The following is a 12,500-nucleotide window of genomic DNA, read 5'->3' as shown; positions in this document are numbered from 1 at the left end:
GAGAGAGAGAGAGAGAGAGAGAGAACATGACATAAAACAATGTTTAGATAAACGGACTTTTTTTTAATGGCCTCACAGATCATTGGCAAATCGTTTCGCTGATTTCCCGCAGGTTTTTTGTTGTTGTTGTTGTTTGTTTGTTTGTTTGTTGTTGTTTTTTTGTTTTGTTTTTTGTTGTTTTTTTGTTGTTGGTTTTTTTTGTGTGTTTTTTTTATGATTCGATTATTGGTATTTAGGCTAATGATTTAAAATCAATGCAGACGCTTATGTGCATGTTTTTTTTTTCTTTTTGTGTATCCTCATCCCCTCCCCCGCCTCTTATCGCCTCTTTTTTCTGTGTGTGTGTGTGTCTGTGTCTGTATCTGTGTCTGTGTGTTACGGCCTATGTGACTACGTGATTTCGAATGAGATTACTACGGTCAGTAAATATGTGCGTGCACGCGCACGCGAGTGAGAGAGAGACAGACAGACAGACAGACAGAGAGAAACGCATTGGGAACAGAATTAGAAACGTCAGACTGACAAAGAAACGCATCAAATGGCGAAGCAAAAGGACCTGCTGCGTTAGAAAAAGGAAGAAAATCTAGGAAGAGAAAGGTCTAAAACCCACAAGATTGAATTGTTTTTATTCATCACAGAATAAAAGATATTTGCCTCTAACTGGAAACCACTCAATAGAATTGTCACTGCCTGTTCTTGGAGAGCTTACGAAATCAAGACAAGTGACAAATTTACAAAACAGAGAGTATCAATCGCTTTTCAGGTAATTAGTTAGTTCTAGTTAGTGCTGAATGATAATATTGAAAATCGATGTGTTGTCAGCTTGAAGACTGACCTGCAAGACCTTTTTCAAATGATCACATTGTGCGTGTGTGTGTGTGTGTGTGTGTGTGTGTGTGTGTGTGTGTGTGTGTGTGTGGTATGTTATGTATGTGTGTGTATGTGTGTATTTGTTGTGGGCATATCCATGTGCAGGTATATGTTTGTGTGTGTGTGTGTGTGTATGTTCATGTGTGTGTTCGAGAAAGTAAGAGAGAAAGAAACCGAGTTTCAGCCATCGAAACGCAAGTGAAATCGGACTCCTCGAGCTAATAAGAAAGGTTGAAAGAACGCATCAAATACGCCTTCACAACAGAAAAGAAATACCAAAACAAAAAACAACAACAACAGAATAACAGAAACAACAGGCAAACATGACAGCCGATCGTCTGAAAAACAAAGAAGTCTCAGATAAATCAAGTCAAATTACAAAGGATTCTTTGCCCGTTTTTAAATTAAAAAAAACAAAAAAAACATCTACAACAGACACGGTAACACAATACAAAGATAAAAGAGAACAGAAACACTACTCTGGTAAACAGAAGTATTTATAGCGCTCAGTATTGTGTCTGCATTCACGACTTTCAGTGTAAAAGTGTGATGTATGTATTCTCCTTCCTCCTTTTTTGGGTTTTTTTTTTTTGTTTGTTTGTTTGTTTGTTTGTTTGTTTTGTTTTTGGTTTGTTTTTTGTTTTTTTGTTTTGGTTGTTGTTGTTCCACCTTTTTTTCCCTTTTATTTTCCTGTTATGATTATTTTGGAAACATGATCGCAATATGATACATTTTGTACACTTTTCATGTATTCAAAATTTAAAGTCATTGTTTTATGTGAACAGACTTTGAATATACGAACAAAGCCACCACCTGTGTGTGTGTGTGTGTGTGTGTGTGAGAGAGAGAGAGAGAGAGAGAGAGAGAGAGAGAGAGAGAGGGAAAGACATGGTTAGAGAGACAGGCTCGGGGAGAAAAAGAACGGCACACGATGTAATACGCAAGAGGGATCAAATTCGTAATTTTTGTTTTCAGTAAATAAGAGAAATAAAATCATATGACGAAAGAACAAAGCGTTAAAGTTGCTGTGACAGGGAAGCAAATTTTCACACGACGGATGAAAAAAATTTTTTTTTTAAAGAAACAAGAAAAAAAAACCACGCACAGGCAAGCAAATTCATACATATACCTCTGCACACGTGCACAGAGGCGTTCTCTCTCTTTCTCTCTCTCTCTCTCTCTCTCTCTCTCTCTCTTCTGTTTCTCACAAAAAACAAAGAAAGAAAGAAAAAGGAAAAGGCGTTGTCCTGACCGACAAACTCGGGTAAAGAGAAAGCGAAGTCTATTTCTAGCGAGTGTGAAACGGACAGTGCACATAGCCGTGTTGTAAAAATAGCGGACAAACCACCAGCGCGGATCATCCATTGTTTTTTTCAGCGCTTGATGGTGTCTGAAATCAGTGTCACGCCTTGCTCAAAACATCTCGCTCGCTGCCAGATTTTCTGCTGTCTTTCGTTTTGGTGATTTAAAGCGTGTGCACGTATATATGCGTTTGTATGTGCTTCTCTCTTAATTCGAAGCCGTCAAACGGCAAGACTGGCCATGCAGTACAAACTGCAGCATGACAAGATAAACATGCCCTCCTTGAGGCAGAAGCTCATCCCACCATCGCTGCAACAACGACGAGCCCACTCAGAACAGCTGTCTCAGATCTTCTGTAGGACACAATACAGACAGGCGGGATTCCTCCCATGAACAAATCGGGTCTGGAACGCCCTGCCTCTGACAGCTGTGGAGGCTCATACCACTGGCACTTTTGTATCGATGGTGTCGCAGTGTCTGCTAAAGGATAACAAATGTCTTGTTTTTTTCCCTCCCTTGTGAACCACCACCAGAGAAAGAAAAAGGATTAAGGTAACACACACACACACACACACACACACACACCTCTTCCTTTACCTCCGTCCACCAACCCATCTCTTCTTCCCTCACCACCCCCCCTCTTCCCCCTCTCCTCCTCGCCATGCATACATCATACACTAACCTGCCGGTGTGCGTAAAAAAATACGTTGTGTGTGTCCACTAACTGTCCAGCTGTGTGTAACGATATGTGTGTGTCGACTGTGTGTGTAACGATGTGGATGTCTGTGTGTCCACATTCTTAGTGTAGGGACCATGGATCAAAGTAGTGGTAAATGACGGGCCGGAGCTGTGCCGGCTGGGGTGCATCCCCGGGGAGCGCTTCGCTTACCGGAGTGGTCCAGCCTGGATACTGCGAAATAAAGGTCCTTTTTGACTCACTTGTGTAAACAAAGTGAGTCTATGTTTTAACCCGGTGTTCGGTTGTCTGTGTGTGTGTGTGTGTGTGTGTGTGTGTCCGTGTGTCTGTGTGTCCGTGGTAAACTTTAACATTGACATTTTCTCTGCAAATACTTTGTCAGTTGACACCAAATTAGGCATAAAAATAGGAAAAATTCAGTTTTTTCCAGTCATCTTGTTTAAAACAATACTGCACCTCTGGGATGGGCACAAACAAATAAAAAGAAGCCTAATTATATGCAAACTGCATTTACTGTTATATTTATATTTTTTGTATTCTCTAAACTTGGCACTTTGACCTCTTATTCTGACACAACAACAAGAGGAGTCATTATTATCATTTTTTGTTCAAACAGGAACTTCTTTTGCTTAGCATGGAATTTTTATTTATTTTGCAAACGTTTTGGTGCAGATAGTAAAGAAGGGAAATTACTCTGTAATTAATGCTAGGGGACTTAATTTATCACAAGTGAGTCTTGAAGGCCTTGCCTCTCTTGTTTTCTTTTTCTTTTTCTTATAGTTAGTGCCTTTTCCTGCAGATCCTCCATATAGTGACAGAATAATCAAAATGTGATTGTGGTCACTATTCGGAAGTAAGGAAGGAAGGAAGATGTGTGTGTGTGTGTGTGTGTGTGTGTGTGTGTGTGTGTGTGTGTGTGTGTGTGTGTGTGGTTTTGTGTCTGCAACGCGCACGTGTTCCAATGCGTACATCTGCATTTGCGTGTGCAAGTGCATGTGCTTATTTTTGAGTGAGCGCGCGCAAGTGTCTGCACGTGAAACGGAAAGAGAAACGGGCAGCAGACAGACAAAAAGGTCGAGAATGAGACAGCCAGTGTGTGTGACTCTGTGTACCTGATGTCACAGAGACTGATTGGAACAAGAGCTGCGCATTCAATAAACCCCAAGAGAATCGCTTTCGTCAAACTAATGAAAAGAGATCAAAGACCGACAGAACGCTGCCGTTGCGACAGAGAAAAGGGGAAAAATCACGCAACGTTTTTTTGTTTGTTTGTTTTTTTGTTTTTTTTGTTTTTTGTTTTGTTTGTGGGTGGGTTTTTTTGGGTTTTTTTGCCGTGTCTTAATCTGTTTTTAGTTGATTTTCTTCTTTTTTTTAACGGGGAAAAGTCAATTGAAGGGCAGTCTTTGCCCGTTTCAGGGGGAGGTTGACACAGACAGGTATCAGAGATAGAGCACAGGACTGATCAAATTAATAATCTTGTGTTTTTCTTCTTTAGTTGGTTGGTTGTTGTTGTTTTTTTTCTCTCTCTCTCTTTTTTGTTTTTTTTGTTTGTTTGTTTTAATTAAGTGTGTGTTTGTGTGTGTGTGTGTGTGTGTGTGTGTGTGTGTGTGTGTGTGTGTGTGTGTGTGTGTGTGATTAGTGTTGGGTGCTTTAAAATAAAATGTATACTGCGGGGTTTTCTGTCATTTGTGCGTTTGATTTTAGATTATATCATGTATTTGATAACTGGCACCCATTGGTTCAAAGTATATGCATGCACGAACACACACACACACACACACACACACACACACACACACACACACACACACACACACACACACACACACACACACACACACACCTCTTCCTTTACCTCCGTCCACCAACCCATCTCTTCTTCCCTCACCACCACCCCTCTTCCCCCTCTCCTCCTCGCCATGCATACATCATACACTAACCTGCCGGTGTGCGTAAAAAAATATGTTGTGTGTGTCCACTAACTGTCCAGCTGTGTGTAACGATATGTGTGTGTCGACTGTGTGTGTAACGATGTGGATGTCTGTGTGTCCACTCACTGTCCAGGTGTGTGGAACGATGTGTGTGTGTGTGTGTGTGTGTGTGTGTCCACTTTGTGTGTAACGATGTGTTTGCGTGTGTGTCCACTCACTGTCCAGGTGTGTACAACGATGTGTGTGTGTCCACTTTGTGTGTAACGATGTGTTTGTGTGTGTCCACTTACTGTCCATGTGTGTGTAACGATGTGTGTGTGTGTGTGTGTGTGTGTGTGTGTGTGTGTAACGATGTGTTTGTGTGTGTGTCCACTCACTGTCCAGGTGTGTGTAACGATGTGTGTGTCTGTGTGTCCACTTTGTGTGTAACGGTATGTTTGTGTGTGTGTCCACTCACTCTCCAGGTGTGTACAACGATATGTGTGTGTCCACTTTGTGTGTAACGATATGTTTTTGTGTGTGTCCACTTTGTGTGTAACGATGTGTTTGTGTGTGTGTCCACTCACTGTCCAGATGTGTGTAACGATGTGTGTGTGTGTGTCCACTCACTGTCCACTTTGTGTGTAACGATATGTTTGTGTGTGTGTCCACTCACTGTCCAGGTGTGTGCAACAATGTCTGTGTCTGTGTCCACAAACTGTCAAGGTATGTAACGATGTGTGTGTGTGACTACAAACTGTCCACTGTGTGTGTAACGATGTGTGTGTGTGTGTGTGTGTGTGCGTCCACTCACTGTCCAAGTGTCTGTAACGATGTTGTGTTGAAGTAATAAAGTATTCTGAATTCTGTGTGTCCACTCACTGTGCAGGTGTTGCTGGACCTGGCCCGGGTGATCTTCGAGGAGCAGAGCAACGTGGCCAACCTGATCCACAAGATCATGATGCACACCCAGTCCCTGCTGCAGTGCCAGCGCTGCCAGGTCCTCCTGGTGGATGATGACCCCAAGGTGGGTCCACGTTTTGTTGTTTTTGTTGTTTTTTGTTCCAAGTAGAGGAAAAGTTTTCCGAAAATAACACGCCCAGCAAAGACACAAAAAGCAGGACCAACACGAATATGTAATTAATGCCAGCCAAATGAACCAAGAAACGAAATGATAATAATGATAATATAGATAGATAGATATGCGTGTATGTGTGGGGGGTGAGGGCATGGAGATAGATATACGTGTATGTGTGGGGGTGAGGGCATGGGAGGGCGGATTGGGGTGGGGGGGGGGGTCAATAGTGTAAACAGTGAAGGTTTGCAGAGACCTAGGCTTTGACCTACAACAACCGACCGACAGACCTGGAGGAATCTGGTGAACAGTTCTTCTGCCCCAGCGACTCTTCACAGAGTTGAGGGAGAAGCAGAGTGTGTGTAGAAGGTCGCCAAACACCGATTGAACCCAGAAGAAAGTGTACAATAGACGAAACGATTTTTAAAATGTTCAATTTACCAAGGGATAGCATGAGCTGAGTTTAACGACCAACAAGTTTTCGCACTAAAGGCCGGGTTGTTAGGTGTGGCTTTCTTTGGTGTGATGATATTGAGGAATGTTGTTAGGGGCTGTGAGGATGGATTCCTTACTTTACGTCTGTCCGTGGGTGGGGGGTGTGCCTGGCGTGCTTAAGGGCAAGTCCTAGGTGTCTGCAGAAGAATGAAGTCCTGGCTGCTCGTCTGAGATTGAAGCCCGTCCGGTTGTGAGAGCCATCCATAGTAGAGGTCTATGAATTTCTCTTGTTGAGGTTATAAAGTATTGTGTGTTCTGTATTGGAGGATGAGGTCTATCCGGAGGTGAGGGCAGTCTGCGGATGGTGAGTCCTGGCTGTCTTCTGGTGGGTAGAGTTTGGCTAACGTTCTGAAAGGGACCAGAAGAAACTGCGAGGATCTTCTCTTGGCCTTCTCTGATCCACAGAGTCTTGGTACACACCCACTCCTTGTCATATATATCAGGACATCTCGGTTCGTTTTCTGTCTGTATATCTGTCTGTCTGTCTTTCTGTCTCTCTGATCTACCACTGGATCCATAAGATCGCACAAGGTGCACTCATATCATGCGCCAGTCCTGGTGTAAGAGGCAGCAGATCATATTGGTTTTGGTCGTTGAAGACCCCAAATTGGCTTGTTTTCCTCCTCCTCCTCCTCCTCCTCTCTCTCTTTCTCTCTCTCCCTCCTCCTCTCTCTCTCTTTGTCTCTCTCTCTCTCCCCTCTCTCTCTCTCATGAAATGATACAGTAGAAATGTTATGTTATCTTTGCACACACATAATTAGCAGATTAAATTCTTCAGGATTAAATGCTTTTCATGCACAGTTCATACTGAATGTCATTACACATTTCAAACAACACAAAAACACACAAACGCGCGCCCGCGCACGCACGCACGCACACACACACACACACACACACACACACACACACACACACACACACACACACACACATCATTCTGGGAAAAGATTTATTCCTACAGCCTGGCATATGTTAGAATATATGAGAAACTTTTTTTTTTTCTTAATCGACACCTGTATCCTTTTTCAGTTCGCGCAGCACGTGAACTGGATTCACAAAGACGTTCGCACTAAAACGTATCCCACTAAAACCTATCTCACACAGTGTTTTCAAGTGTCATGGACATGTAAGACAAGATTTTTCGGTTATTTCAAATTTTGGTCCAATCATTTTCGTTGCACAGAAAACCGAGACTTCCACGGCATCTTATCCTTTCCGCATGGGCGTTGAGTTACCTGAAATTGATTTGAACCTGTGAAATCTTCTTCCTTCCAACTTTTCTTTTTTTTAACTTTGCTTTCCTATCAAAACGATTTTTTCTTCACAAGTGCGCACGAGCACTCATGCACATGTAGCCTACCCTCATGCAAGCATATTACATACACACACGCTGCCTGCGCGCTCCCACGCACACACTCACACGCAAACGAACAGGCACACACATGCGCGCACACACACGCACACGCACACATGCGCGCACACACGCACACACACACACACACACACACACACACACACACACACACACACACACACACACACACACACACACACACGTTTATGACGAAATGTGTGCTCAAAGTACTTGGTTTGCTGTACTTACGCTAGATAAACGTAACATAGGATAACTATGTGTACACTAACGATCGCTAAAGTTGTCACATTGTCAGTAAACTGCAGTCCGATTCCTGCCAGTTGTGACCAAAATGTCCTGTTCCTGTTTCATCGCCCCTGCGATTGTCATATCAAGCTCTTTTCTCTTCTCTCTCTCTCTTCTTTTTTTTCTTTCTTTTTTTTTCTTCTTTTTTTTTCTCCTTTTCCAGAGTCCTTCGTGTCTCCATTCCCTTGAGGACAGTTCCAATTAAAGATGCAGTGCAGCCTCTAAAATCTTTTTTCTTTTTTTTCTTTTTTTCCTTTTTTTTTTATCTTGTCACTGTCTAAAAAGGCGTCGCTGACGTCACAGTAACCATGGTTTTCAGAGACAGGAAGAGGTTTTGGGTATCGCATCAGGTTTCAAGGAAGAGAACCGCACACTTGCGTCAGCGTTGGTGTGAAAAACCCCTCGGTGCATCGGTTCACATCACACACACACACACACACACACACACACACACACACACACATACACACACACACACACACACACACACATACACACACACACACACACACACACACACACACACACACACACACACATCATGTCCCCAAGCGCCTTGTGAAATGTGCTGCACGTGCCTTGCTCTGGAATTCCGCGAGCAGTTTCCCTCCTTTAATGCTTGTTCCTCTTCTAAGTATTTGCACAGTCTTCTTCCAGGACGGTGCTGTCGACTTTAATGGGGTAAGGGGGGAGAGAAGAACGTGATTTTTATTAAAGACACTCTGCTCTTTCCAGAGTCTCTGTGGACGTATAGTGTACGTTTTAGAGACTCATCTTGCCTTTGTGCAATACTGTCAAGTCATTAAGAGGACAGGAAGGATAAAGCGAGGTCCCGTGTGCAGCGTGATGTATTTTTAGCGCCCGTAAAGCAACCCACGACAGCATAAGGTTTGTCCATGATAAAATTATGTAGAAAAGTTCACTTTGACAGTGAAACAAATACATTTTGCAGACAGAAGAAAAAATGTATAAATATATAATGGGTGATGCTGCTGAGAACACGCGCGTCAGGGAGAAAGAGAATCATGTGACAAAGGTAGAGAGAGATTCAGAAAAATGCAAAGAGAAAGAAAGAGACAGAGACAGAGAGACAGAGCGTGCATACGCATAACACATGTACACAAGTTACACATACACACATATTCACACACGGACGTGCATACATTTGCATAATGCATGTGCGCTAGTTACATACACACGCGCGCGCGCACGCACGCACGCACGCACGCACACGCACACACACACACATAACAGGTCTTAGGGAATATGCATGGGAGAAAAGGGAAAGAGAATATATCTTCCTTTTCTTCATTAGCACATACTCATCATGCTAAGTGAATGTTTCTTCTTTTTCTTCATTAGCACACACTCACTAAGCCAAGAAAATGGATTTCCATTATATCTTCCTTTTCTTCATTAGGACACACTCATTATTGAAGAGAATATATCTTTCATTGCTTCATTACGACACACTCATTAAGCTAAGGGAATAGATCTTCCTTTTCTTCAATAGGACACACTTACTAAGCCAAGACAATGTATCTTCCTTCTACTTCTTCTTCGTTCGTGGGCTGCAACTCAGCCGTTCACTCGTATGTACATACACGAGCGAGTTTTTACGTGTATGACCGTTTTTACCCCGCCATGTAGGCAACCATACTCCGTTTGTAGGGTTGTGCGTGCTGGGTATGTCCTTCTTTTCATAACCCACCGAACGCTGACATAGATTACAGGATCTTTAACGTGCGTATTTAATGTTCTGCTTGCGTATACACACGAAGGGGGTTCAGGCACAAGCTGGTCTGCACATATGTTGACCTGGGAGATCGGAAAAATATCCACCCATTACCCACCAGGCGCCGTTACCGAGATTCGAACCCGGGACCCTCAGATTTAAAGTCCAACGCTTTAACCACTCGGCTATTGCGCCCATCTTCCATTTCCTCATTAGGACACACTCATTAAGCTAAGGGAATAGATCTTCCTTTTCTTCATTAGGACACACTCGTTAAGCCAAGTGAATAGATCTTCCTTTTCTTCATTAGGACACACTCGTTAAGCCAAGTGAATAGATCTTCCTTTTTCTTCATTAGGAACACTCGTTAACTCACTCAATACGGCCAGTCCTCTCTTCTCCTCTACACAGACTCCTCGGATGTCCAGTGGGTGTCTGAATGACCCAACATTTAGCTTCCGTCGTCAGAATTGTGGTATTCTTTGTCAACATTCACGTCTTCAGTATAAGAGCCTTCCACTTGCAATATTTTGATGATGGTAATTGGGGTGAAACGCTGTTAACGTTGTCTCTTTCGCCGTTCGTATGGAGAGAGTTAAGCCAAGTGAATAGATCTTCCTTTTCTTCATTAGGACACACTCGTTAAGCCAAGTGAATAGATCTTCCTTTTCTTCATTAGGACACACTCGTTAAGCCAAGTGAATAGATCTTCATTTTTCTTCATTAGGACACACTCGTTAAGCCAAGTGAATAGATCTTCATTTTTCTTCATTAGGACACACTCGTTAAGCCAAGTGAATAGATCTTCCTTTTTCTTCATTAGGACACACTCGTTAAGCCAAGTGAATAGATCTTCATTTTTCTTCATTAGGACAAACTAAACCAAAAGGAATAGATGTTCCCTTTCTTCATTAGCACTCACTCATTAAGCCCGAGCCAGGAACTCAGGCAACGATGATAATGTCACCACTGTGATCAGGCTTAGGGGTAACAGTCTAGAGTCCGTCTTTACCTTTGAAGTCCTATCTACATAATCGACCGTGAACCTCACCGAACTGGCGCTACCCGGAAAGAACGAAATGAAAGGCGAACTGTTGTCGGAAGCGCCACAGGGAAAAATGTCGAGCTGGTTGCTGATCAGCAGTCATTACCAGCCCTCTAAGACACGCTTTGCATTCACTGGTTTTATTGATCCCGGGATCGATGTAAAATGCTTAAGTATAGGTTGGTATTGAATGCTCGTGAGCTAAAGTACTTTTTTTTTTTTTTTTGAAAGAATGATAATAAGGAGGGGGGTAGGGATAGTCTATGTGCCGGCGAGGTACGCCACGTTGTCTTGGCCTTCTTCCTTCTCTTCCCCTGATCATTCTTCTTGTTATTGTTCCTTCTCCGTGTCTTTTTCCTGTTTATGATGCTCGTCCTTTTCCTCTCTGGGGTTTTTCCTGCTTTTTCTTTTCTTCTTCTTTTTTCTTGTCTTTCATATCTGTGAAACTGCATGTTTGGCGCATATCTGTTATGCATGTGTGGGTGTATGTGTGAATGTGTGTCTTCATGTTTTACATTCATTTGCTTATTTATCATCATTGTTGTCTTATTTATTCAGTTATTTATTTATTATTATTATTGTTACTACCTTTTTTCATATTATAATTATTATTTATTTATTTATCTATTTATGTATTTATTTACTTATTTATGTACGCTTATCTATTATTTATCAACCTTTTTTTTTTCCTTCAAGGCCTCACTAAGCGCGTTGGGCTACGCCGCTGGTCAGGCATCTGCTTGGCAGATGTGCTGTAGCGTATATGGATTTGTCCGAACGCAGTGACGCCTCCTTGACCTACTGAAACTGAAACTTTTGTCTGATCTTTCTTTTCTTTTCTTTTCTTTTTTTTTTTCTTTTTCCTTTCAAACAGATTTTTCAGACATTAGAGACTCAGTACTCTGGCAAGGTAAAACTGACGACCTTTCAAGATGTGGACATTTCTTTATCGTCTTCCCGTGTGGTCAGTTAACAGTAGTGTATAACTATAATGTTGCTGTTGTAGTGTTCACTCGCGTAATAAAGATCCCAAGTTCGCAACCAGGCAGGTGAACGTGGTTTTCTTCACCCTTCTCACAGATTTGGATTTTGTTTTCTTTTTTTCTTTTTTTTCTTTTCTTTTTTTTCTTTTAGGTGAGGTGGTAAACATGGGTCTTTATTCATATCCCAATATTTATATCTGCTCTGTACTCATACTAGCCAGGAGCTGAGAATGTGGCATGATTTGACGTCTGGTCATTCGGATGAGACTATAAACCGAGGTCTCGTGTGTGCACTTGGCCACTGAAAAAACAACAACCATGGAAACATAAATTTTATCTTCTGGCAACATTCCTTGAAGGAATTCCACTCTGATACACACACACACACACACACACACACACACACACACACACACACACACACACACACACACACACATATATATATATATATATATATATGTATGTATATATATATATATATATATATACTGCGCGTTGGGTTTTGCTGCTTTCAAGCATCTTCCCAGCAGTAGCGTATATGCTACGTATATAGAAATTGTCCGAATGCTGTGACGCCTCCTTGAGAAACTAAAACTGAAAACATGACAGACATTATTACCATTCATGTGGTGCTTGTTGTGCCTGGCAGTATGATAAATCAGAACAGGCAAAGAGACTCAACAACACCGCAGGGTCTTCGCAAAAAAAAAAAAAAAAAAAAAAAG

General features: G+C 42.2%; 1 protein-coding gene across 1 annotated transcript in view; it reads left to right on the top strand.

Annotated features, from left to right (window-relative positions):
• Window positions 1-12,500, top strand: part of LOC143292514 (dual 3',5'-cyclic-AMP and -GMP phosphodiesterase 11-like) — a 173,762-nt gene that overhangs the window by 132,967 nt on the left and 28,295 nt on the right. The window contains exon 5 of the mRNA XM_076602865.1: window positions 5,669-5,806. Within this exon, the coding sequence (XP_076458980.1) occupies window positions 5,669-5,806 (138 nt within the window). The remainder of the gene's footprint in view (window positions 1-5,668; window positions 5,807-12,500) is intronic.

This window comes from Babylonia areolata, chromosome 18 (assembly GCF_041734735.1).
Source record: "Babylonia areolata isolate BAREFJ2019XMU chromosome 18, ASM4173473v1, whole genome shotgun sequence".
Taxonomy (NCBI): Eukaryota; Metazoa; Mollusca; class Gastropoda; order Neogastropoda; family Buccinidae; genus Babylonia; species Babylonia areolata.
This window is presented reverse-complemented; position numbering and strand designations above follow the sequence as displayed.